At 39.9% G+C, this 27,620-nt stretch overlaps 1 protein-coding gene across 1 annotated transcript in view; it reads left to right on the top strand.

Annotated features, from left to right (window-relative positions):
- The first annotated feature begins 2,740 nt into the window (after positions 1-2,740).
- Positions 2,741-27,620, top strand: part of PAPOLG (poly(A) polymerase gamma) — a 36,127-nt gene continuing 11,247 nt past the window's right edge. Inside the window, exons 1-14 of the mRNA XM_025163628.2 lie at positions 2,741-2,772; positions 8,579-8,734; positions 8,901-8,967; positions 9,932-10,013; positions 10,164-10,273; positions 11,346-11,399; positions 12,399-12,510; positions 13,526-13,615; positions 17,205-17,343; positions 18,595-18,667; positions 19,363-19,483; positions 20,790-20,874; positions 22,230-22,283; positions 25,771-25,890. Of these exons, the coding sequence (XP_025019396.2) occupies positions 2,741-2,772; positions 8,579-8,734; positions 8,901-8,967; positions 9,932-10,013; positions 10,164-10,273; positions 11,346-11,399; positions 12,399-12,510; positions 13,526-13,615; positions 17,205-17,343; positions 18,595-18,667; positions 19,363-19,483; positions 20,790-20,874; positions 22,230-22,283; positions 25,771-25,890 (1,295 nt within the window). The remainder of the gene's footprint in view (positions 2,773-8,578; positions 8,735-8,900; positions 8,968-9,931; positions 10,014-10,163; positions 10,274-11,345; positions 11,400-12,398; positions 12,511-13,525; positions 13,616-17,204; positions 17,344-18,594; positions 18,668-19,362; positions 19,484-20,789; positions 20,875-22,229; positions 22,284-25,770; positions 25,891-27,620) is intronic.

Below are 27,620 nucleotides of genomic sequence, written 5' to 3' on the forward strand. Positions count from 1 at the left end.
AAGGCATGAATTTATTATTCTCTCATAGGAGGTTGCTCGGTTAGAGATGATGACATGCTTGCTTTTCAAGCAAGAACATGTATAAAATGTGAAGTCATTCCAAAGTGTTGGGGGTCTTAAAGGGAGTTGTGAGAGAACCAGTTTCAAATCCCCAGTGAAGCTAACTATAAAGATAAAGGCTCCCTCAAATTGACCTTGACTGGGATGCAAAAGTCAAAATACTGCAATTAGAATAGTGTATTGCTTGGATGATAATCCATTTGTTTATGCTGAAAGGATCAATTAAACTTCTGCCACCCTTCTCAGCCTGCTGCCATGAAGCAATATAGCAAAAATTTAGCTAAGACAAATACAAGGAGACTAAAACAAAAGGTGCCCTTTGCAACATACAATAGAGCAGTCCTGGATTATATTAAAAGGACACAGGATAGATTTAGAAAAACATCTTAAATAAAGGATCTATATACTCAATTCAAATCCCAGGGTTGGAGAATGCTTGTTGAAGAATCCATCTGACAGATCTGTTCCTGTAATAGCAGACATTATGCACACGTAGGAAGGATCAGAGTGTCTGTAAGGTGTGATCAAGGAAGTCAAGATGTCAGCCACAACGGTGCAATCGAAGCTCCACCTGGTTCAATTACACCTTCGCGGCTGCCATATTGACTTTTTTGGTTCTGCAGGCACCCTTGATAAGGCCCTTTCGTATGCCAACAAACTGCTATTCTGACATTGGCGCACCCCCCCCCCCCATATAGTCCCCATGTCACCATAGTTGTTTTGGAAAATCAAGCTGAAAACTCTGCAAGCTGACTTGTTCAGCTCCTGCTATAGAGGAAACTCTGTGATAGCAGTTGCTTATTACTTCCTCTGGGTGGGTGGAGGGGCTCCTGGTTGATAGGAACTCCAGCCTTGTCCTGCCACCTGCATTTCCTGCCTCCATGGCAAAAGCGTAGTGGTGCCTTGGTGTCTTGCCCTCTCATTCTCAGCTGACGGGAGGTGCAGGCCAGCTACTTCTCCAGCAGGGGTGGGGTGGGGTGGGGTGGGGTGGGGTGGGGTGGGGTGGGCTCGGCTCGGCCCGCCCCGCCCCCCCACCCCCAGAACGGTTTCCCTTGCTGCAAATAGCCAGGGAGGCAAGGCAAAGGGGGCTGTCCTAGTTCCCTCACACAACCTCCTATACAACCCAGGCCAAATTGGGAAAACTCTCCTGCAACAGCCAATGCTGCCCCAACCCCCAACCCCCAAGTTTCTGACATGGCTGTTGGCACCCTGCATACCAACTCTGGGCAGGGACAGTAAATATGACTTTGACGCACTGAATTTGCTAGAAGTAATTTTATTATCAAGGGGACACGGGGCAAGCTGTTGGCACGTCTCCCCGGGGAACACTGCTGGCTCCTCCACACCGTCTGCCTCCCTGCTATAACTCTCCACCACATGGATTATGTGGAACCTGCCTATGGGCCTCCTCAAACCACAGGCAACCAGAGAGGGGCATGCCTGAGGCAGTCTGCCACAGATTACCACCCCAAAACGTGCCTCAGTGCCGAAATGGCCAGTTTTGTGTTGGCAGAAATATAGTTTATTTATTTGTTTGCTTGTCTGGCATACTGATAAGCCACTCCAGTCAATTAGGACTCTGGGCATCAAACAACACAACCAGTATACACAAGGAAAACCATAATATATAGTCCACACAACTGAAATTGAAATATGGAAGAGGCCAAGTGCTCCCTAGTTTTAACTTGAGCACAGTTTTAACATGCTTAAATACAAGGGAGGAAGGGGCCATCCTGACTTCAGGGGTTCCAAGGAGTACAGGCCACCCCTGGAAGGCCTATCACCTGGCCCCCACCCTACAAACCTGGCAGAGCGTGGGGATCCTCAACAGTCCTTCTCTAGGTGTTCATACTGGCCAGACAGATTCTGTCTTGGCAAGGAACTGACTGGTATACCTGGGTGCAGCCCCACAAAGGGCTTTTAAAGTGATCGCTCACACTTTGCATTGGGTCCAGAAGCCAGCCAGCAGCAGGAACTGTGGGATGGGTGTAATTCAGCTCTGATAGAGTTGTCCTGCGAGGAGCCTTGCTGCTGCCGTTTGAAGCAGTTGTACCTTCTCAGTCATCTCCAAAGGCAGCCCCACACAGAGTGCATTACAGTAGTCTAACTGTGTGGTGATCAGGGCACGAGTCATCATCACCAGAGCTAATTTCATCCCATCCAGATCCTGACCGCCTCCAGGCACCAATTCAGGACTTCCAATGGTCCATCTTGGGCAACAGGACAGCAAGAATGGTTCCATGCAGAGCTTACACCAGCCTTCTTCCACGAAGAGGTTCTGCGGTTGTGTTGGGCCACAACTCCCCACCGGCATGGGAGTCGTAATCCCAGCCCTCTGGAGGGCACCAGGACGGAAAAAGACTGGTTTGTACCAACGCCGAGATTCAGGTCGAGAGTCGATGGTGAGGAGATTTGGTTCTTATTTTCCCGAAGCCTTCTCTCCCCAAACCTTCGCCATAGATGTACGAAGCACTCAGCTGCTCCGCAAGAAGGCGAAAAGAACGGAGGGCGGACGGAAATCCGCGAGGGGGACGCTTTTATACCACGCGTCACCAGCAGAGGGCGCTGATGCTATTGCGGTGAGTGCTCCTCCCTCCCTATATAGGCGGCCGAGGGAGGAGGTGGTGTCTGAGCGCAGGTGTTGCGCGCGCGTTGCAGACAGTCCGTGCGTGCAGAGCTCATGCTGGCGGTGGCCATGAAGGAGACGTGCGGGTAAGGGGGGGCGGAGGCTCGTCTCGCCTTGTTACGTCACCAAAGGGCAGGCTGGGAGTGGGACACTGGGCGCTTCTTCGCTTGAGGAAAGTGGGGTGGACCTGTGTGACCCGCTGCGGTCGCTGCTGACGCTGGCTCCCCTTCCCACACAGCTCAGAATTTCCATTGCCTTTGGGGAGCTGCTAATTCTCTTGGGCGCTTTGGATAAATGTGACCGCTAGAAGCAAAACCGTAAAAACTCGTGACATGTTCCTTGGGGGATAGAAAGTCAGTGTGTGCGCTCCGGATGTGTTGGATGGCAGCCCCCATCATCCCCAGTGCGCATGGAAACTTGTTTGGGGAGGTTGGTGGATTAATGGCTTGAGTACACCATCAGTTGGCAGGGCTAATACACACACCCACACACAGGCGAAAGGGGGGAGAGAAGGTATTTTGCATTTCGTTTTCCTTTGAGATCCCTGCGATTTATCCTCTCCTCCCCATTGCTCTGTGTATGAAACCATGTGTACGCACTTGTACACTCAAGCTAATGCTTATGTCTCCCGTGCAGTAGATGTTAGTCCATTAAAATTATGCTACGGCATAGTAAGTTAGTAAAACTTTCAAGATACTGAAAATTGTTTCTGCGTTTATTTTAATGGAGAGAAATAGTTGCCCAAGTTGTCTGAAATACTGTTTTATATATACGAAGGGTGAGAGTGTATGTACCCTTTTGTGCTGTTCCCAAATGCCTGTGTAGGCAGCTTGCATCACTGTTTTTCCCTGCAGTTGTTGAGCATGCTTATTTTACACAAGCAGAAAATGAGGTGGTAGGTCCTGAAGAGGTAGACTGTATCATTTCTGCCAAGGTATGCCATTTTTGAAAGCCCATTTTTTCAGAGGTCCCTAATATATGGCAGATGAACGAGCACATTCCAACCTGTCTTATTGATTCCAAGTTTAATTCCGGTTACGTAGTGAGGCCTCTTGAGTAGAGAGAGTGGACCTGTTTGCTATCTGGAATGTTATGGTTCATCCTATTCTCCATTATTATAATCATAATTAACATAATTCATTATGTTCATTTATCCCCCTCTAAGGCTGTTTGCTTGCTTCTCTGGTAGCAAAGTGACCATGGTCAAGCATTAGATTTCCTGGAGGACCGTGTTAAGAATAGAAGGCAAAAAGGGCAGCCAAGGAGACAACTCCCTGTTCAACTGTAGGATGACTGTTTTACCTGCTAAATTAGCAACTAAAAGACCAGGTGATATCTGTCCGAGGACCCAACACACTGCATGGCAAAAGTCTGTGAATGTGTTGACTTTTGTACCCTTTGTAGTTACAGTGGGGCAAAAAAGTATTTAGTCAGCCACCAATTGTGCAAGTTCTCCCACTTAAAAAGATGAGAGGGGCCTGTAATTTTCATCATAGGTATACCTCAACTATGAGAGACAAAATGGGGGAAAAATCCAGAAAATCACATTGTCTGATTTTTAAAGAATTTATTTGCAAATCATGGTGGAAAATAAGTAATTGGTCAATATCAAAAGTTCATCTCAATACTTTGTTATATATCCTTTGTTGGCAATGACAGAGGTCAAACGTTTTCTGTAAGTCTTCACAAGGTTTTCACACACTGTTGCTGGTATTTTGGCCCATTCCTCCATGCAGAGCTCCTCTAGAGCAGTGATGTTTTGGGGCTGTTGCTGGGCAACACGGACTTTCAACTCCCTCCAAAGGTTTCCATGGGGTTGAGATCTGGAGACTGGCTAGGCCACTCCAGGACCTTGAAATGCTTCTTACGAAGCCACTCCTTTGTTGCCCGGGCGGTGTGTTTGGGATCATTGTCATGCTGAAAGACCCAGCCACGTTTCATCTTCAATGCCCTTGCTGACGGAAGGAGGTGTTCACTCAAAATCTCACGATACATGGCCCCATGCATTCTTTCCTTTACATGGATCAGTCATCCTGGTCCCTTTGCAGAAAAACAGCCCCAAAGCATGATGTTTCCACCCCATGCTTCACAGTAGGTATGGTGTTCTTTGGATGCAACTCAGCATTCTCTCTCCTCCAAACACAACAAGTTGAGTTTAGACCAAAACGTTCTACTTTGGTTTCATCTGACCATATGACATTCCCCCAATCCTCTTCTGGATCATCCAAATGCTCTCTAGCAAACTTCAGACGGGCCCGGACATGTACTGGCTTAAGCAGGGGGACACGTCTGGCACTACAGGATTTGAGTCCCTGGTGGCATAGTGTGTTACTGATGGTAGCCTTTGTTACTTTGGTCCCAGCTCTCTGCAGGTCATTCACTAGGTCCCCCTGTGTGGTTCTGGGATTTTTGCTCACTGTTCTTGTGATCATTTTGACCCCACGGGGTGAGATCTTGCGTGGAGCCCCAGATCGAGGGAGATTATCAGTGGTCTTGTATGTCTTCCATTTTCTAATTATTGCTCCCACAGTTGATTTCTTCACACCAAGCTGCTTGCCTATTGCAGATTCAGTCTTCCCAGCCTGGTGCAGGTCTACAATTTTGTTTCTGGTGTCCTTCGACAGCTCTTTGGTCTTGGCCATAGTGGAGTTTGGAGTGTGACTGTTTGAGGTTGTGGACAGGTGTCTTTTATACTGATAACAAGGTCAAACAGGTGCCATTACTACAGGTAACGAGTGGAGGATAGAAGAGCCTCTTAAAGAAGTAGTTACAGGTCTGTGAGAGCCAGACATCTTGCTTGTTTGTAGGTGACCAAATACTTATTTTCCACCATGATTTGCAAATAAATTCTTTAAAAATCAGACAATGTGATTTTCTGGATTTTTTTTCTCATTTTATCTCTCATAGTTGAGGTATAGCTATGATGAAAATTACAGGCCTCTCTCATCTTTTTAAGTGGGAATACTTGCACAATTGGTGGCTGACTAAATACTTTTTTGCCCCACTGTAAGTGAAAGGTGCTATAGATTGGGGAGGGGATCAACCACCTGTGGTGACAGATGAAACAAAAATTAATTCTTTTGGGCATGGTCCACTCCTTTTGCCACCTTGCTATTTATCATGCAACCTCGGATGCTTACTTGAAAATGAGTGCCACTGATTTAGGTTGGGCTCAGATTGATCAGGCCTGTGGTTCCTGTAACCAATTTACCATATGATCTCTCCTGTAGACCCTTTTAACTTTGTGGTCTTATAGTTTTCTACCCTAGTTGGTCTTCTCATGAGTTAATCCTAGACATGGGCTGGTTTTAAGTTCTCCTGGCATACACTGTAGATCCGTTAACTTCCCCATTGTGTCCCTTAACTTCACTTAAAAGAAGTTTAACTGATAGTTAATAGTTGATAGTGATCAGGTGGACAATATCAAGGGGGGGACAGATTATACAATCTTGCTTTCCTCTTATTTGTCCCAGTCATTAACATTTTTATTGCATTTTGACTTAAGTCCACACTCAGGAACCCAAACTTCATTTAATTCAATGCTCTATCAGAGAATTTGGCTACATGTAGGTCAGTCTTCCCCAATGTGAGCACCCTCCATATGTATGGAATCCAGCTCTCAGAATTCCTCAGAAGGCATGTCCATTGCTGAGAATTCTGGGGGATTGAGCATCTGGAGGATGTCTGGAAGATTAATATCGGCACATGGCTGGACCAGGAAGTTCTTGTTAAACAAGAGGAAGACATTGACACTGGAAGGGAGAGATTACAGACCAACATTCCAAAACTACATGTGGGGAGGGGTGAGTTCCCAAGTCAATAATTACTTTGCCTTTTACTATTGATCTTGATAGGTTTCAGCATGTTGGTTATTTTTTGGAAAGGAAGGGTGGGACTTCTTTTGGAGGTGCCTTGTGGTGTCTCCTGTTGCTACCCAAATCACTGTATTCAGCTTCACTGCTGGAGAAGGCACTGCTTGGTTGTAGAGCATTTGCTTTCCACATAGAAGAGCCTGGATCTGCTCCCTGTCACCAGTCAAAAAGGACTGAGGATCAGATAATGGGAGAGATCTGTCTGCCTGAAACCTACCACCATAATCAATAGTATTGGGTAAAATAAACAATTCTCTGCATCAAAGCATTTCTGCCCTCTGACCTTATATTGGGGTATATTTTAGATTAACAATGGGCAAAAGGTAGAATAGACTCTATTGGTCCATCTGTGTAATTACCAGCAAGAATTTCACAGGGTCTGTTGTTCATCAGTAGCAACAGATGAAGAACTAAAAGAAGGAAATTGGGTTGTTGAAATTAAAGTAGCTAGAAGGAAAACAAGGAATGCCTGGCAGTTTGAAGGGTCTGTGAGCATTGTTCAAGACCAGTTTGGTCTAGTGCTTAAGGCACCAGGCTAAAAACTGGAGACTGTGAGTTCTAGTCCCACCTTGAAAGCCGGCTGGGTGACGTTGGGCCAGTCACGCTCTCTCAGCTCAACTCACCTCACAGGGTTGTTGTTGGGAAAATAGGAGGAAAGAGTATTAGTTATGTTCACTGCCTTGAATTATTTATAAAAATAATAAAGGCAGGATAAAAAATCTTTTTAAAGAAGTCCTTGGCTGGGAATGGATTGTGTGGGCATGTCTAGTTCACCTTGGTTGATACACCACAGGATTGTAGTAAGGAAGAAAAAGGTCCTGTGGGTGTAAAATCTACTCACTACTGCACAGTATAAGGCTGTTTAATGTTAATTTTAAAAGTCAAACAATATGTCTCAAATATTATAAGAAAACCTCCCAAGAACCCTCTAGAAAATGCTGCTTACAACATTTCATTATAATCCTACTCACTGAAGGGCCTTGGCTCCTGAAGAACCATATGGCTCTAAGTACATTTAAAAGTTGCCCACTCCTGTTTTAATCACTCAGAAAATAAGATGGCAAAAAGGCAACTAACTAGAATTTGCAAATGGAGCTTATGGGTAGATAATGACGCTGGGAAGTAATGTTAGTGTTGCCTCTATAAGCATGACTCTCTGTTGGGAGAAAGTTACTTATGAATATGTGAAAATAACATTTTTGCCTTATACAGTAAAATGGGGGGGAAATGCTTATGGAGTATGGCTGATTGTCTGCTTCAGACACGCCTGTGCTTGCAGTGATCAGTTTCATGCAGTAATGGCCATATTGTGGGAGGGGCGGCTATCTGCTTAGCATTTCAGTCATTCTTGGATGTTGTATTTTCTATGTATAATTGTATTAAATTATTTGAGTTCAGAGTCAAAAATATCAAAATATTTAAAAAGCTATATTGAAGGATACCAGTTTAATTAATGTTGATAAAATAAAGGAAAAATGAATGCTTGGGCAGGATTCTTATTAGTGAAGAAGATGCAAAACTTATACATCATTTTACATTTGAAAGAGGATGCAAAAGTGAGCTTACACATAAATGTACTGCAGTAATAATCAAGCCAGGAAAGCTGATCAGATCTTTAAATGTGTGTCCATGCACTGAAGTCTGTAATTCTTGGGAAACTGTTAAGAGGATACATATGTCTAAAATTTCAGCTAACAGCAACAGTAATGCTGCTTTTCCTATAAAAAAAACCTATTTTTTCCCCCCTTAAGACACAAGCTGTCTTGAAAGTTGAATTGATATTCGTAGAAACCTTAGTTTTTAATATAATGGAAACGTGCCTTTGTAAGATTGCTTGAACTGTAAAATTTCACTTCTGATATGAAGTTCTTTCCTATAATAGCTTCTTTTTCTGCAAATTCTGGAGTTTAAAGCAGATAAATTACTTCCGTAATATGCAGTGAGGATGTGAAGAAAGGAGCTGGTTGTAGTGGAGAAAAATAGACTCCTTAGCCTTGATTTATGTAAATTTTCTATACAGAAATTATTTGGAGAACCAACTGGAAAGGCACTACGGAATTACTTCTCCCATTAGTTTGGCACCACCAAGGGAAATAGATTATATCTATACGCAGAAATTGATTGAAGCCCTGAAGCCTTTTGGTGTATTTGAAGAGGAGGAAGAGCTGAACTGCAGGTAAGAGGGAGTGCATGTAATACTGCTGACCCTAAGTAACCATCTTCTAATTACCAAAGTCATAATAGTGAGGTTGGGTTGGTGGAATTACAATAGGATGAACACCTTGACACCAATTTTTAGCAGCACTTTTTAAAAGTTTATGTTAAATATTTCCTCTCTGCAGGTTAGCTGTTCTCAGTAAACTAAATAACTTGGTTAAAGAGTGGGTTGCAGAAGTTGCTGAAAATAAGGTAAGAGGCTTGTCAAAGCTTGACTCCCCCAGACTGTTTACTTACCTTGTTTAAGCTGTTAGGAGTAAAAGAGATTTATCTGTTCTTTGAGAGATGTTTGCTGTCAGGATGTAGGTATCCTACCATATATCAGAAGACTAAATGTTCCCTCCATGGAGCTCTTCGTCTTCCACTTTCCCTTTCTTCCTGCCAGCCCTGTTTTGAAGACACTTGGGATCATCTTCGAAGCCACAAGACTTGCAGTAAATGATACTTGATTGCCTTGGAAAGCTCATGACTTATCATTGCTGTTAAATCATTGACAGAGTCAAACCCTGACAAAAGCTCTCTTTGCAGGATTTCCTTTCCAGGGTGGAGGGAGGCAAAGGCCGAAGACAAGATGTCACCTTACTTGAGTATTTTACTTAGCTAGTGTTTGCTCAAAGGTTGATGGATAAGCTACAATTGACTTGGCTCACATAATGCATAAATTATGGCTTGCAAACCACAGTGGCTGAAATTATAAAACATGTTAATACTGGACAAACTACATTGGCTTAGCATAATGCCAGGACATGCCAGTCTGTTGTATATTTTCTGTTAATGCACTCAGAGTGGTTCATAGCAGCTAATAAAATGGCTTACAGTTCAGTAGATAGGTTATAAGTGGGAAAAGGAAGGGAAAAAGGAAGTTAAAAATACTACACTTGTTGCATAAAGAAGTTTTGGGAAGAGCAAACAACTTTAGCCAAGACATTGCCATCTTGCCACTCTGCAAAACAAGTTGGGAATAATGGCCACAACTGAAATACTTCTGGATAGGAGGGTTGGGTGTTGATGGGAATGTTAACTATTAAAAAATCTGAGGATAGTAAAACCTCTGCTGTACTTCCACATGTGCACATGTCAAATATAATTGTACACATCCTTGGAAAAGCTTACTAACTTGGTTTTCAAAGTAAAACTATCTCCTACTTTATTGTAGAATCTGCCATCTTCAGTCTCATCCAGAGCTGGTGGCAAAATATTCACATTTGGTTCCTATCGGCTTGGAGTCCAGACCAAAGGTAAAATCCACCAGATACGTTAGACTACAGTTAGCTTATCCATGCTGGCTGCAAATTATGCAATCAGATTGGAAAAGGCTGTTATAAACAGTCTTGAACTGTGAAAATGTTCATCTTGAGCAACTAATTGCTATGGCTGTTTTCTGGTAGGTGCTGACATAGACACGCTTTGTGTAGCCCCTAGACATGTAGAAAGATCAGACTTCTTCCAGTCATTTTTTGAAAAGTTAAAACTCCAAGATGGCATCAGAAATCTCAGAGTAAGTTGCTTTGTCTTGCTTTAACCATCTCATGTGTGCATATCATTCACTTGACGGTTAGGCAGCTCTGTGTGAAAGCTGTTTATTGACAAGCCTTGTGAGGTTCAGAAAAGCTATATTATACAAAATGTATAAACATGTTTTATTTTGTGTTAATTGGAGTTTAGATTCATTCAGGTTTATGCTTTAAATCAGTGTTTTTCAAACTTGGCAACTTTAAGATGTGTGGACTTCAACTCCCAGAATTGAAGTATGCTGGCTGGGGAATTCTGGGAGTTGAAGTCCACACATCTTAAAGTTGCCAAGTTTGAAAAAAACTGCTCTGAATCTTTCCCCACTTCCTCAGGAGAGAGCTGTACTGGGTCTTGTAGGGATGTGTAACAAGGTACTCTCCAAAAAATGAAGAGGGCAAAGGCAGACACTAAATTTAAAATAAGTAGTTAGCATGCTTATTTCCCATTTGTTTATTCATTTTCTTTCTGTTGCATCAAAAATTACAATTTTGAAGAACATTTAGGGGTGCACCCAGGGATCTGCCACAACACAAAAGCTTTATTCCCCATTCTTGTTTCCTTAGCTTGGAGAAGATCCCAGGTACAGAAGTATTGATAGCCTGGGTAAGAGAAGGAAGAAATATTCCTATAGCTAAGCAGTTTTATAGAAAGGCTGTCATGTATTTTCCAGTTCAGTTTTTTTTTTTTTGAAGATCCAGGCATAGTGGGCCATCCTAGGGCAGATGTTAATTGATATAGGCAGCTTCTTATATCTTTGCTGGGATACAGGACCTATGATTATTAGAATCTCTTGTAACCTGAACCCTAACTTGTTTGGGGTCCTGGTATTACTTACATTTTGTTTTAATAAGAAGAAACTTACTGTTGTAAAAGTATGAGGTAAATACTGCTTTTTATGAAAGTATGTAAAGGTTATTATGTCTTTGGTGAAGCTAAGATCTGCACCTTCTGTTTCTCTTTAGGAAAAGTCGCATCCATGATCATGTTGCATATCTGCATTCTGGAAGTGAAATAATTCAAAATTGCTTCAAATAAATGCTTTTCACTTCTTCCTACAGGCAGTAGAAGATGCATATGTACCAGTAATCAAGTTTGAATTTGATAGTATTGAGGTAAATATATTCTTCTTTGTCTTTTTATGTACTGTAGACAGCTTCTACTTGAAATTGGAATTTGATGATACAAAAGTAAATTTATCAGTTCTTCTTTTCCTTTCTGTGTGGAGAGCTTGTTCTTAAGGTGGTTTTTGGATAAGTGGAGGGATACCTATATAGATTCTCTCCATGTGTGGCTAAAGAGATGTAGTACGCAATTGGCTCTGATTAGGAATCATTTGGCACTTGACTCAGGCAGTGATGTAAAAGAATTTTGTCAGATTCCAGTGGGAGCAAATTTGGGCTAGGTCCCCACTGATCTTCACAGTGGCATGAATGCCAGCATCAAATGAGGTCCAGCTAACATTTACCTTTCCTGATCAGTAATCAACAAGAAAGGGTTAGGGTTAGAAAAGAAGGTATACTAATAAAAGTTCCATGCAAACGTAGAAAAATAGTTCACATTGGAAATTGGCCATAAAACTTTTCTTTATCAAAATACAAAAGTAAGGTGATTTGTATTTATTAAAAATATACTTGGTACCCTAACAGATATGTAAATTAAAGGAAGATATATGCAAGGCTGTCATATGTTAGCACACTGAGAAGCAAACTTTTAAACACTAGCCTGTGCCTTACTAATGCAAATACTGAAATAGATATTTACTAATTCACATAACCTTGGGCTCAGGTGATAAATCTTGAGGGTGTGTGAAATATAGAAGTCCTGCAAAACTCAGGTCTGACTGCACCAAGTATAATGAGGGTACAGTATTCCATTGTGGTGGCTATTGTGCATGACGTTATGCAGCCTTTTTCCTACAGCACCAGAAGCAGTGCATATGAATTGCAAGAGTGATGCAGTACTACACGGGCTGTGCATGTGGAATTTTGTGAAGATGTTTTTTCTACCTTCTGAGCAGAATACGTAGTTCAAGCCAGCAAGCCTGCTACTTGGTAGCAAATTGTTAAGAGTTACTGTTAATTGAGATACTATTTTCATTTCTTACATTTTAGATTGATCTCGTGTTTGCAAGATTACCACTGCCAAGCATTTCAGATAGTCTGGACCTTAGAGATGATGCACGTCTGAGAAGCCTTGATATCAGATGTATTCGGAGTTTAAATGGTAATCTCAAAGCTTTCCCCAGTCTGGCATCTTCATGCAGGTTTACAGCCCAACTAGAAGATTCAGGCTAAGAGTATCTGCCTTGCTTTCTCAAAACCTGAGAAACAATTGCTGGACAGTGATGTTCAAATGACCTGTGTGCTTTTGAGTGTCTCTTGTGTTAATGCTTAAAGCTTATAGTTTCATGGTTGCATGAATGTTTGACTTCTGAAACGCAGCTTGCTTAAAACATGATAGAACTCTGATGTACAGGTGTAAATAACATGTAACATTTTTCAGCATTCAAAAAGAAATGCTTTAGTTCTTGCAACAACCCTATTGGATAAGTCAAGATGATGGTAGTATCAATAATGTGATATGACCAGATTAACACAAAGGCAAATTCTACTAGATGGTCCTACCTTACCAATATTGAGAAAAAATAGACATTGGTTTTTAATATAATTTCTGTTCTTAAAAGAATTTGGCCATCAGTTGATAGAAATGTTGTAAATGTTATCTATAAATCCTTTAATGATTGATATGCTGCCTAAGTAATTTGTTTGAAGAGTTTATATCCCTCTCCCAATCAGAAAGAAAGAAAAATTTAAGCTACAGTATCTTAAAATTATATGATTGTTATAGCAACTATATTTAAGGAACAAGTATTTAGAATAATCCTTGGACATGGAAAAATTATGGTAAAATGCTCTGAGTAAATGAAAAGATTTCATCTTTTTCAAAATTAGTTTTTCTATATATGGGGTAAAATTTAATATTACTCTTTCAAATTGACAGTTTTAGCTATTTTTTTCAGGATGACTTAAGCAAAACAAAGACCTTATGTACCAACACTTTCCAACCTGGAAACTTCCAGATATAGTAAACTACAGGTCAGGTCCTAGAATTCCCAGCCATTGTGGTGTATTACATCACAGATGGGGAGCAGGGGGCTGAGGAATGCTGCTGTAGACCATTGCTTGCCATTATTGGTGTTTTGCCCTGTTTAACTTGAAACTTTATTGTTTGTCGGCAGGCTGCAGAGTCACTGATGAAATACTTCATTTGGTACCAAACAAGGAGAACTTCAGGCTGACACTCAGAGCAATTAAACTGTGGGCTAAACGTAAGTACTTAATACATCAAATTTTGCACTATCAGCTGCAGGGCTTAATAGTCCTTGAAATGACTCTTTAGGCTAAGCCAAGTGAGCTTGTCATATATGAATGTTTCCTGCAAAACTTCGTAATGGCAGTTGGACCATAAATTCGGTGGATCCTGAAACAAATTTACATGTGTCTAATGTTTGCAAAGAAGCACCTGGGTATCTGTTTGCCATTCCTGTTGAATGCTCAAAACCTACTTTAAGCCACGTCAAGCAGTTAAGCGTTGGTATTTGAGCATGGATTTCTACCCAGATTGTATAAGAGTCCAGTCCTATGTAAGAAGAAGAACAGAAAAATTGCAGTTGCCCAGTTACAGCAGTTACCTCAAAGCCTCTCCTGGGCGTCGCACGTAGCGCTGAGGTTTCTGTGAGAGTCAAGAAGTTAGTTTCTTCTGTAATGCAACTAAGAAAATCTGGTGAGTCATTCTCATTGAGGATAGGATTTGCACTCACTCCATTATAAAAATTATCACTGTGCAAATTATATCCTGTACTCCCTATTTCATATTGCAGAAAAAGTTCTGTCCAAATGTTGGAGTCACAATGCCTCTCTCATTCTCATTGGTTATGAAGATGCATTATTAGAACATACATATAATAGTAGACATAACTAGTCTTAACTTAGCATTTTCTGAGGTTATCCTTACTTACAGGAGAAAAAAAATAACTGATTTGCTTCTGGACATTGATATTTTCCACTGAGAATGAAATAGTTCATTTTTTTATCAGAGAAACTTTAAACATAATGTCAGCATTCCAAGGGATTAAAACATATGACTTTTTAAACCAATATCCATGTTTCCATTCTTTCCACATTCTAGAAGAGGCCCTCTACAGCTTAAGCATTCTGCTGCCTACCAAACATTTTAGGAAGAGGTTTTCTACCTCATCTTAAATGTATGCTTGTCTTAGATGTATCCTTCTGATTATATCACTTAGAGCCTAAATGTGTACTGCTTTCCTATATATATCATTCCTATTTAGTTGTAATCAACTACTTATAAAAAACAAGGAAACTAATTTTTAAAATTGTTTGTTCTCTCCTTTTCAAATGTTCAATAAAACATATCTTAAAAATTCACAATATCCCAATTGAGCAGATTACCAATTGTAAACAGTTAACTAAATTTGTGGGAGATGGGCTTGGGAGCATTTAATAGAAACTAAACCTAAATTAACGTCCATGAACCGAGCTATGTACCTGTGAACATCATCTGCAGGGTCATATTCTAGGAAAGCTTGAGCACTCACTGGCATCCAGGTAATTGTTTTGGAAATGGAAGATTGATATTGATGGCTCTGGGCCTGATCTGATATTCTGGTAGTTTAATATGCTACTTTGGTAGACAGGAGATACAGGACAGAACTTTGTTCCAAAAGGATACCATTTTGCAGTCTTTCTCTTTGATGTACTAACAGTTCCTCCCTCAAAGTTGCTATAATCTTTTATCTATTTTATAATGACACTTTGAGTAACTTAGACTTGAAACTATGTTTTTGGTCCCCAAGGCCAACTGTTATCTATTGCAAGAGAAAAGTTTATACCATGATAAAACTATTGGTCTTCAGTAGTCTGAAGACTGTTCTTTCCTGTATAATTGTAGGCTGAATCATTTTGCCTTAGTAAGTGTAGGAAAAAGTTCAGGTACATGAATTGCTTGACATTTATATAGATAGCCCCCTATTTTTCATTCCCATTTTATGTATATTCTCTAGCCTTTGGTGAAACAAGGCTTTGAAATAATCACCTGTGAATTGCTGGATAACAAATGCATTCTTCAGCCACCCAGAGTTTTTATAGCACACAGTTCTGGTCAGACTTCACACTGCTGCATGTTTAGTGACATGGGGGCTCCTATGATGCTAGCAGGGCTGAAGTCCAGGGACCCAAATGAAAGGGGGAGAGAGAGGATACCCTGGCAGCAAGCTTTGAATTGGTGGAAGGGTGCTAAGACTGATAGTAATTCCTGTGACATCCTTCCTATTACTAAAAACATTTTATTGCCACAGCTTGGCTGGATGTGAGTGCTAATTTTTTATTTTATTTTTTTAAAATGCCTTATCCTTTAAAAAGCCATGTATTGTCAGGCCCAGCCCAAGAACCGCAGTAAAAAAAGTCCAGTTGAGTTAAGTTCCTTTATTTGCTTACACCATATAGACAGACTAAATCTATACTCCTGCAACAAATGGGTGTGCCCTGGGAGATTCTAGGGAGTGGCTATCCTGAACCATTTTTGCTTCCCACGCTCCCCTTGCGGACTGTGTTGTCTTTTTTCTCCTTTCCCTTCCTGGAATGCACCCCCTCCTTCCTGATAGCCTTGCTCTCTGTTGCTGTCCACCACACGTATTGCTAAACAAATTAGTGTTTATTATTGAGTTAATCATGTATTTGACAACTGAAGTAAAGAAGTTTTTGGAAGGACATTAAACTGTCTACTTGCCCCACTTCTTCAGAACTATCCACAACCTGTTGTAAGATATGTGTATAGTTTGGGTAGGTAACCTAATGTCTGTAAGCTTGAATTACAACCCAACAGGTCATCCCTGACTATTAAGCCTAGTGGGCTGTGGACAATAAGCCCGTGGGTTGAATCTGTTTTCCTAAGCTGGATTGTCCAAATGAACTTTGCCGCTGCTCATCTGCTCTCCTTGAAGGGAAGCCAGGCAAATCAGAAGTGCGGAGCTGTCTGCGTGTCTGCTTCAGACTTGCAGGCAGTGAGAGAGGTGTGTTTTAAATTCAACCCTTTCCATGCTTGCCTGGCTTGTAGCACACTAATAGGTAAGGAAATGGCCACAAGGTGGAACACTTTCAAAAGGAAAGCAATTGCTGGAATCAAAGTCTCAATGAAATATGTGGTAAATTGTTGCCGGGGAACTCAAAACTGGTAGTTAATGCAATCCTTGGGCTGGTGTGTGAGCTTCTGCTTCTGCTTCATAATTTTTTGTTTGTGCTTTGGCTTTCCTGAGTGTTGAGCCATGTTAGGTGCAAGAGATCTACCATTAAATTTCCTAGTAGTCTGAGTTAGTGAAAAGGAGGTTGAGAGTGGAGGGTGAAATCCTTCTGAAGATGTTACCTAGCCGGGTAATGAAACGTCTGCAAGAAAACAACCAAGCTCAGAGAATCCCAAGGACTCCACAGTTCAACCCTGAGCTACACATATTCTCTTCTATTGAAATGCTTCTGTCTTAACTGTGGAAGTATTGCTGGGGATCATTTTTTTCCACTCCTTTGCATTGTGCTCCTGCTTTAAATTTCTTTCCTGTACCCAAAATGCTATTTGTTCCACTGAGTAAAATATTCAGTGGTGGTAAACAAAAGTAGTGGAAAATTCATTCATCTATTTCTTCCATCTCTTTTAACCTTCTTGCTTTAGAGAAGAAAATAAACTAACTTGAATCAGACTGAAGCAGTGATGAGTTTTGGGCTGAAAGGCCATGGTCGAGTTTTCTTTTGTCCTGACATTTCACCAGCAGCTGTCTGAAATCAGACTGTTTGAAATATTGAGTAAATAAATAGAGTCACATCTGGGTGCCAAATGTCTGTCTTTAGGGCGTGGAATTTATTCCAACATGCTGGGATTCCTTGGTGGTGTTTCTTGGGCCATGCTGGTGGCAAGGACCTGTCAGTTGTATCCAAATGCTTTGGCATCAACCCTTGTTCACAGATTCTTCTTAATTTTTTCGAAGTGGTAAGTTGATAACTTATGGGTCTCTACTATGTAAGCAATGCAGGTTGTATTGTAGGCCAACAAAAATTACACTAAGCTATGATTGGCAAGTCAAGTGGCTGTGAAATTATGTCTCTCCCTGATATTCATTCTAAAAAGTTAAAGGTTTGTTGTGCAAAGGAATCTGCCTTCTGCTATCCAAACTGGTTCACTAAAGATATTTGCCTGGCCTAGAATTCCTTCTGAGGAATTCACTTCAAAATTAGTTTACATACTTAGATTCTGGATGGTAGATTGTCTCAGGTAGGCAACCATTATTGATAAAGTAAGCATGCTCCTTAAAGAATTCAGGAAGAATATCCCTTTTCAATACCACTCCAGTTAGCTTTCTCTTTGTTCTAATAGAACAAAGATGCTCAGGAAAAGCCAATGTCAGAGCCCTTCCAGGAATTGCCTGAAACAGAATTCTTAGGATGACAGAAGGGGAAAATGCTTAAAGGTTGCAATGTGTTAGCTGCATTTAGTTTAAATTAAATTTAAATACAAGACAAATTAAATTATTTTGTCTCCACCTTCTTTTTGGAGTACAGCCCTGGTATTGCTTAAAGGCCAGTGTGGGCCTCAGCCTCATAGATGTATAATGTCAATTATCCTTTGATAATTACAAGATCCTCCCTTGTAATTGAGGCTATATTTGGCTGTTCTAACCCTTATTTCTCCATAGGTGACCTTGGGCTTATTCACTCTTTGAATTTTTCCCCTCCCTTTGCATTAATCATCACAAGAATTGCTTTGAGGATTACAGAATCTGGTTACATGCCAGAAAATAATCTCTCTTGCATTAAGTATCCGTTTGCAAAACGGATACTTTATACCAAAAATTGGTATAAAATATGTTTTCCCAACCTGGCGACCTTTAGACATTACTGACTGCATCCACTTCTGGCTAGCGTGGCAGTGTTGATAGGAAGTTATGGTTGCTGTAGTCTAATACACCTGGAGGGCAGAAAATTGGGGAAGGCAGATATATCTCATGTTTCCACTGTTTATGATATACAGCTCTTACATGTAATTCTTCACGTTTTGTCAGATTTCCCCTATATACAATATTAGCATTGTGTGCAGATTAATATAATGGAGCAAATTCTGAGGCCATATACAGTGTACGTGTTGGAAAAGAATGAATAAGTTGCCTTCTCTCCAGAATTATCACTTAATAATAATGTGGGTTGCCTTCTCTCCAGAATTATCACTTATCTCTCTTATTTGCAGGGAATGGCCCAATCCTGTCTTGCTGAAACAACCTGAAGAGAGCAATCTCAACTTGCCTGTCTGGGACCCCAGGGTTTGTAAAGTACACAACTTTGAAATGATAACATTGGCAACTCTTGATGGAAGGCTTTTCAGTACCCAAGAGTACTTCAGTAGCCATTCCTCTTCCAAACAGATTATCTGTTCTGTGAGGGTCTTTGAGTTCCATGGGGCAACATGGGAGGAGAGGAAGTGTTCACAGAGGAGAACAGCTAACATTGGGAGCAAAGTCTGCCTCTGATGCTGAACATCCCTGTCTCATTTCAAGAGGAAATATATGCAGGGCATTGTGACATTGTGATATAGTGTGCCTTGTAATCAGTTTTGTGGTTATGCTACTACCTTGATTCATACTTTATTCTGGGCTATTTTATAATTGCTTTGGATTTATTGGCTGAATTGGATTCTCTGTTCTGAATGGGGAAAGGATCTTCCCTGATAAATGAAAGTGCTTTCTCTGCATTTTCTATTGAATACCAAACTTTAGTTAGCAGCTATAGAGCACTTTCTGGACATGCACAAAACAGGTTGCCTGGATTATCTTTGGTATAATGATGACAATCATTTTAAGGCAGGTTGGTATTATATTCCCCTGTTTCAAATGGAGGCGAAAGCTTAAATTTGTATTTGGTTTTCTAAAGGCCAGCTGGTGAGTTGGTAGTTGGTGGGATTTCTGGTTCATATTCTGAAACATAGTTCTTTATGGAATCACCCATTCATCTGTGACAGGTAAATCCAGCTGACCGGTATCATCTGATGCCCATCATCACTCCAGCCTACCCACAGCAGAACTCCACGTATAATGTGTCCACATCAACCCGAGCAGTCATGGTAGAAGAGTTCAAATACGGTAAGCCATCTTGATCTCTCCATTGCCTCTCTTATATTTCACATAGCAGGGCAAGAAGAGTTTATTATTTGCTGGATAATCTCCTGTTTGAAGAGTTTTACTTTTTCCTCTTCTGACTGGATACAAAGAAGTGCTCTGGATCACTTTTGTTCAGTCATAGTCTTTTAGGAATGCATTTTCATTGATCAATATTATTTTCTCCAAGGTGGGCCTATAGTGATAGGTTTCATTTTTATCTATTTATTACAATACCACTTCAGTCAAAATCAATCTAAGTCACTTACAAAAGCAATAAACCACAAATAGCCATAGAAGAATGCATAAAACTATCATAAAAAATATAAATATTAATGGATAAAGCGATTTCTGTATTAGTATCTGTCTGTTGCAGACATTTCTTAAAAGGACAAGGGAGAGGGGTGGGCAAAAGTAGCTTCCCAACATTCTTCCCTGTTTCACCTCAGCAAAATTTAGGGAAATAGTTCCTCTGGGGAAGAGGAACAATTTCTCCCTTAGCGCTTCAGGGTTGAAGCAATTTATTAGTGATGGTAGGAAGGCTGACTTCTTTCTCCCTTTCCCTCCAGGTGCATCTTTACTGATGCAAGAAACAACAGCAGTATTCGTGTCATTGTTACTATTTTTGCTCAGTCCTACACCTATCCTTATTCTACAGCATTTTAAAGGAAAACGCTGGCTGTCATAAAAATGACAGAGCAGAATCGCTCATTGGACTGGAGAGAATGGGGAGAAAAATATTCACAGAGAAGTCTCTCTTTTAGTCAGCTCTTGTTTCAAGGAACAGGCAACAAGAGATTGTAGAAATGTGGGGGGGTGGCCTTCATCTGTATGCTGTGGAAGGGCAGAGCTAAAGGTCACATTGGACTGTTGCTCCCCTCCTCTCTTTTCATATTCATTCTCTTATTTCTGATAACATCCATTTATCAAATTGCATTATGTGATTCAACTGTATGTTTATTACCTCTGGCCCTCACTAGTGACTATCCAAGATGGGATGCAAAGTGTTGCCATGCAGTATGGGATAGGATGCCAGTCCTAAAAATAGGAAGAGTTGAGGTGGTAGAGCTGCACCATTTATGATTCATCCCAATGGGGAGATTACTAGAACGGGAGCAGCCAGAAGAAACAATTGGATAGTGGATGTTGAGGGAAGTTCTTGATGAGTTCTGATATGGGTCGAACTATTATTCTTTGTCTCAGTGGCCTTTGGCCTTTTCTGGACTGACACTTCTGGATTTATAACCGTTTATTATAAAGCCCTTACTATAGGTGTGTTATGTTTAAACAGGTCTCGTGGTTACAGATGAAATTCTTCAAGGAAAATCGGACTGGCCAAAGCTGCTTGAGCCACCCAACTTTTTCCAAAAGTATAAGTATGTGAGATCACCTAGAGTTTCAGAGTTCACATCCCAACAACTCAGTATCCTGTATTTTAGCTAGCAAGGCATCCTAAGCATCTTATGGATGTAAACATATAATAAAATAATAACAATGGAAATACAGCAGATTAAAAAAAATCCAAGATTAATTTGAATGTGTTAGATCAAAGAAATCTAGATGCAATAAAAGCATTTGCCTGGTGATAAGTGGGCGGGGGGAAAGATTCAACTTTGTTAGGAAATATATATTTGCAATAGTAACTCCATGTAATATTTAATCTGTTATTTTTGAAATATATTATCCTCTAGTCAGCCCATGAAATGGTATAAATGTTACCAAAGTTAAAGGATATAATCTGCACCCAAACAATTTATCCAGTCTTGGCAACGGAGCTGCAAACAGCTGCAACCAAGGCCAGTCTTGTCATTACACAAAGTAAGGCACCTGCCTCGCAAATGTTGGAGGGTTGTAGCAGCAGCATGTTGGCTAATAGACCAGGCTGCTCTCTTCAAATGTAGGGCAGAATATTATCCTACTAATACGAATACTACTGTGGTCTAATAGTAAAATAGACTGCTAATAAATGGTAAACAAGAAGGAATGTATTGATTTGCTGTTGGAAAGTGTGTAGATTTTTTTTTTTTTATTGTGGAGATTTATGTTATCTTCTTATGGAAAGGGGGATGAAATCAACAAAACCTGTTCAGCACTCACTGGAATTCTAGAGATAGAACAAGATGCCTTATTTATTTAATCCCTCTTGTAAAAAAAGGTGACATTTCGATAACTGACTCCCACATTTTGCGCAGCTCTAAAAATTATGACACTTTGAATTTTTTTGCAAATAATGTTTAGAACAGCTGAAGTCAGATTAGCTGTTCCAAAAATGGTTGTGAAATGTACATCCAGTTTTAGTTACCAATATTATATATTGCTAAAAGAGGAATTGGTTGATCCTTCAACTGTTCCTATGCTGTATTTCCTGTAATAGGAATCATGAATTTGTGTTAGGCATTAATCTCTACGTCAATCAACTATTCTTTGTTCCAGTTTCCATTTTTAATAAACTGGCTTGCTTAAAACAAGCTCATCTACCACTCTTGAATGGTGTAGAAGCCTCCTCAGCCTTATGCGTTGAATCTTCCAAAGTAGGCAACAGGGCCTGAGAAGAGATGTAAAGATGTGGAAGAAGCACATCAATACACTTCAAGATTAGGGAAGATTTTAGAGGAGACTGTGTTATAAATAAGGTTAAGAGGAATTGAAATTGAAAGTTGAGTTGTAGAGGGACATTTTTAAAACTAAAACTGTTAAAAATTTATCAAATTTTAGCTCTCTACATTTCCAGGCATTATATTGTATTGACTGCTATTTCTTCAACTGAAGAACATCATTTGGAATGGTAAGCCTATTTTTTAAATGCTGATAATAATCCTGATGTTAGCTTTTCATTTTAAAATGAAAGCATTTCAGAAGGGACATGGGGGGAAATGCTGGTGTCTTGCCCTCATAGTCTTCATTAGAAACAGCAAGATTTATTTTCCAAATCAACTGAACACTTACATTCAAGTATTCAAATTAATAACATGGCTAGATCATTCACAATGTATGAGCAGGAAGCCAACGTAATCTCATTTATTCTGTACAAATTGTTCTGCAAGTTATTCAAGTGATTCTATTTTAAGCTTTCAATTTATTTAACTGCTTGCTCTGACTTCTGTATTTTGACAAGCTTTAACCACATAATTTCAGGCATTTCTACATGGATGAAGAGAGAAAAACACTGGAAAAAGGGCTGAGATTCTCAGAATGTTGAATTCTCTGCACACAGCCACATCAAGAGAGTTGCAGAATGTACACAGTTCTAGGCCCACCTATCATGTAATTCCTGGCTAATATCAGATAGTCCAGTTTCCAACCATGCTACCTTTGTCTTATGACTACACTTTACTAAGCCATAATGTGGTTTGTTCGCTTTGGCTTAGAGTATGGTTTGAAGCCATCCATTGTGGTTCATAAATCATAATTCATGGCTTGGCGTACTATGCACACCCAAGCCAGTTATGATTTATTTAACGAACTATGGCTTTTCAGTCTGCATGTGCTAAAAAAATCAGAATTGTTATATCTCATAAGTTCAGTTCAGAATAAACAAATACAAACAACTGAAATACAAGACTGAATATAGATAGGTGCTTTTTTGCTGGGCCAGGTCCCTGGTGACTGTATAGACAAATGTCTCCATTGTCTCCAGTGAAAACCCATAGCTCTTCCAAAGACATTCCAATCATGCCTTTGATACTGATTATCTACTTATTCATTCTCCTTCTCCTCTTCAATCGTAATAGTTGTTTTTAATGCACACATTACATGCCTCAAATATGAGTTTCTGTTTAAACATAACCTCAAGGGAGCAACCAATGGTTAACTATTCCAGGACGGATTGATTCCTCTTGCTGTCCATGGATATTATAGTCTTGTCTGAGTCCCTGAGATAGTCCAGCAACCTGAAAAGTCAACAGGTAATTAGCACCTGTGGCAGCTTCAGGAGACAGTGAGCCTTAGCCAGTGAGACCAGGGGCCAGATTCTGGCAGGATGCCTCCCTCAAGAACACATGGCAGCTGCAAAGAACTGAGCCAAAGCAAATAGCATGCTTTCTTGAGAGGAGAGAGTAGTAACACTGCTAATCAAGCCACACTAGCACCTTTCCCCTCTATTGGAAAAAAAACTCTCTTATTCTAGACCTGCCTGTTCCCGTCACCCTTGTTCCTTGCTCTGCATTTGGATTCTTTCAGACTGTTTCCTGGAATTCTCTAGTGCTCAAACTGTGGACTGTTACAGTCAACTCTTGTACCTCTGCTTCTGTTTTCTCCTGCTGGCAGATTGTTATGGTTCAAGTTAACAGATTCTTTGAACTTTCTAAGGTGTAAGTGCTCTTTGGCTTGATTCATTCATTCATTCATTCACCCTGATTCCTGGCTATTATCAGAAAAATTATGACGTAGCAACAAAGCCCTGCAAATTTGTATTTCCCTGGCTTTTAGTTTTGCTTTGGTGGGTCCAGATAACAACATTCTTAGTAAACATCTCCAGATCTATGATTCCAAGGTATATAACTTTTTTTCAGTGTTCAGCTTTCACAAACATACATCACCACTGAGAAGACCCTTTCTTTAAATATTCTGATCTTTGTCTTAGGAATATCATTATCCTTCCTGATCTTTTTTAACACTGCATTCTGTCCCTACGATTAATGTCCTCTTTACTTTTCTGTAACCATCTTTATTTTTAAGTCAAACAAAATAAAACTCTGTACCACAATCACTTCATTTTGAATTGTAAATTCACTAATGCTAGTTGACATTGTCATCTTAATATTTAGCATTAACTGAGATTTTTCGTTTTTGCTTTCATAACAAGCTCTTTTAGGTCTTTGCTTTCAACTAACAAACTGGTAATGTCTATATATCTCAGACTGTTAGTGTTTTAACTTCTAGTGTTGGTTCCAGTTGTCATCTTTTTGAATCTTGTCATTCTTATATTTGTTGCATCAGTTTATCAGACAATATTCATCCTTGTTTTACTTCCTTCCTTATTCTGAGACACTGTTTCCAAATTCACTACTTACAAGTATCTTCTTATTTGTTGTAAATGTTCCTCAGAAGAATAATCAGATGCTCTGACACACCATGAATTCCACATTCTGGCATGAATTTCTTAGTCAAAAGCCTGGCTGTAGTTAACAATGCAGAGGTAGCCCTCTTATATTTTCTTGTTCTCACCATGAAAATAAAAGCAATATAAAATGTAATACAAAGGAGCATAAGCTAAAATATGTTAACAAAGGAAAATTCACAACATAGATTTTAAGCAAGCCCAGAGCACATGGGAAATTTAAAAGGCCTTTGCAGACCAAAAGAAAATCTTCACCCAGATGCTGAAAAAAAATAAAGGGACAGCAAACGTCATTGAGAAGGTCTTCATTCAGTGGATCATTTGAGGAAGAACTTAAACATTCAGTTTAATTCTTGTGGGAAAAACTATTTTGCAACTACTATGATGTTAGCCTGATTGGTCCTTTAAAAAATTAAAAACAGCTTTTAAGTTCAACCCACAACACACTTGAAACTGGAAACAGCACGTGCATATTAATGTGAAATGACTCCAGAATAATCATCAATAAAAGGCTTTTCTACAGTTTGCAAACAGTTCTTTTTTATAATAATATGCATTTTATTATGAATATTAAAAAAACTAAAAAAGCTACTTGGAAAAGTAGATAACTTCCCCCTTCTTTTTACTCCAACCGATTTGCAGTATTTGTAAACATTTAGACCCCCTTAGAAACCATAAATTTTGCAATAAAGTAACCCAAGGAAATTATCAGATTAGTCCTGGTTGATTGTGTCTTGTGATCTGAACCTGAAGAAAGGCATTTCTGACCACAAAGGCTACTTTGGTCCTCATGTATATATAAACTTGATCCTTTAGGATCCTTTAGAATATAAACTTGATCCTTTAGGAAAAGAGATGTTGTTACTTCCTAAATCAGTGTCAACACTCTTCCCAAGTCAAATTTAAATAAATATAGCTGCTATTTGACACTGAGAATTTTGTTGTCTACTGATTATCTGGTGCTTTTTAATTTGCTGCTTTTTTTTTCCCTATATGCTTCAAATCTGTGATGGATATTTTTATTTCTAAAATAAGCAAGCATTCATCCTATGGATGTAAAAAATTCTAAATGCTGAAAAGAAAAATTAATATTTTCCAATGCTAAATTTCTTTCTTGTGTTTCATGCATTGTGCCCTCAGGATTGCATGCTGCCATGTTTCCACTGATGGTTGGAAGTCCTTGGTTGACCGAGACTTATTTTCTTTCTGCTAGGGTTGGCTTAGTGGAGTCTAAAATTCGTGTGCTTGTTGGACACTTGGAGAGAAATGAATTTATTACCCTTGCCCATGTAAATCCACAGTCTTTCAGTGGGAACAGGGATCAGTACAAAGAGTGAGTTCATATCAACACTATTATTTTGTGTTGTATTGATGTCTGCTTTTGGAGTGAGGTTAACACTGCTAGTCAAAAAGCCTTGCATAGCTAGTCTGTGTTTCCATCCTCAATTGTTTCCTTGAGTAACTAAAGACAAAGCAGACAGTGGGAAAATATGGGAAGCTCATGATAATCTAGCTTAATCTATAGGCATCTTTAGTCTGTCTTGATGATTTGTGCCATAATTGATTTGAGGTCTTTAAGGTACCACAACATTAACAGTTGGATGTTATATTTTGCCAAACAGCTTTGTTTAATTATTCTTCTCAGAAAACTTTGAGGGAGCCCTAGATTCAACTAAGCACACCTTCATATGTGATGTGCTTTGGTTTACAAATTTGCTCCTTATATTGGTATTCCATTTATTTATTTTTTTAGAAAACTTATATGGCTGCCTATCTTATACATGATAGTCCTAGGCAGCTCACAATGACATTCAGTAAAAACAGAATAAATATGAGCAATTGAACCCCACAATAACAATGTACAGTGGTACCTCAGGTCACGAACTTAATTCATTCCGCGACTCTGGTTGCGACCCGAATCAAATTTTCCCATAAGGTTCAGTGTAAATACGGTTAATCAGTTCTGACTCCTACGAATTTGGTTGCCAACCAATTTTGGTCGCCAACCGAATCAAATTTTCCCATAAGGTTCAATGTAAATACGGTTAATCCATTCTGAACCATATGTTTTTTTTTTTAAACCACAAAAATATGGAACAAAGTACAGTACAGTACAGTATGAAGAGAGAGAACGCTAACCTTGCTTGAGGCGACTTCTGGCGTGGAGGACAGGAAGGCAAGTGGGGAGGCGGTTATTGCTTGGAGGGAGAGTCCCCCTCGCCTACAGGAAGCCACGACCACGTGTCACAGCAGGGAAAATGGCAGCGGATCCTGTTTGTCACCTGATGCAGAGTTCGAGAACGGAAGCAAAATTTTGTGAACGGTGCTGTTCGTGAACCGAATTGTTCGTGAACAGAAGCGTTTGTGACCCAAGGTACCACTGTATATCCAAACCACAGCACCATAACATTCCACTTACTCCTCATTTACATTTGAATTTGCTGGGGTCACTTTAATCCTAGCCTAATGTGAGGTTTTTACAGCCCTCCAGAAGGCTAATAGAGTAGGGGCTCTCTAAATCTCAAGGAGTCAGGGTACCCTCAGAAAAGGGACCATCTTTACTTATTAATTAACACAGATTTAGCTTTTTAAACCAACTTGCCTGATAATTTCTTGAGACTGGAAAAATTACATATTTTGTAACTTTGAATTGCCTTATAAAGTATGACTCAAAGGGATTTTTTTTTTTTGAATAGCTAATATGATTGGTTTTTGTCTTTTCAAAGAGATTAGAATGTAAATAAGTATTGTGTTTGTAAATGCCCAGGGCCTAAAGGAACAAAAGCACGGAAAGGAGTGTTTGCAAGGAATGACTAACTGATGTGAATAAGGTTGCTTATTCTGTCCCTGCCTTTGCACATTTTCCTCCTTTCATTGTTGCCCTGCCTGGCCAGGTGAGGATAGGGACAGACAGACTGTTATGCAACAGAATCAGCTGGTGGGGAAATAGTTCAGCTTCTTCCTGGCTGATTGTATTCCTTGTTCCCATAATAAGTGCCAGAGGCGTAGGGAGGACTACAGACTACATGCAACCCTTGGGGGCATTTAGTGTGATTTTGCATG

The sequence above is a fragment of the Python bivittatus genome, unplaced genomic scaffold (assembly GCF_059951505.1).
Source record: "Python bivittatus isolate LINGU-HERP-01145 unplaced genomic scaffold, Pbiv_v1 ctg000020_np1212, whole genome shotgun sequence".
NCBI lineage: Eukaryota > Metazoa > Chordata > Lepidosauria > Squamata > Pythonidae > Python > Python bivittatus.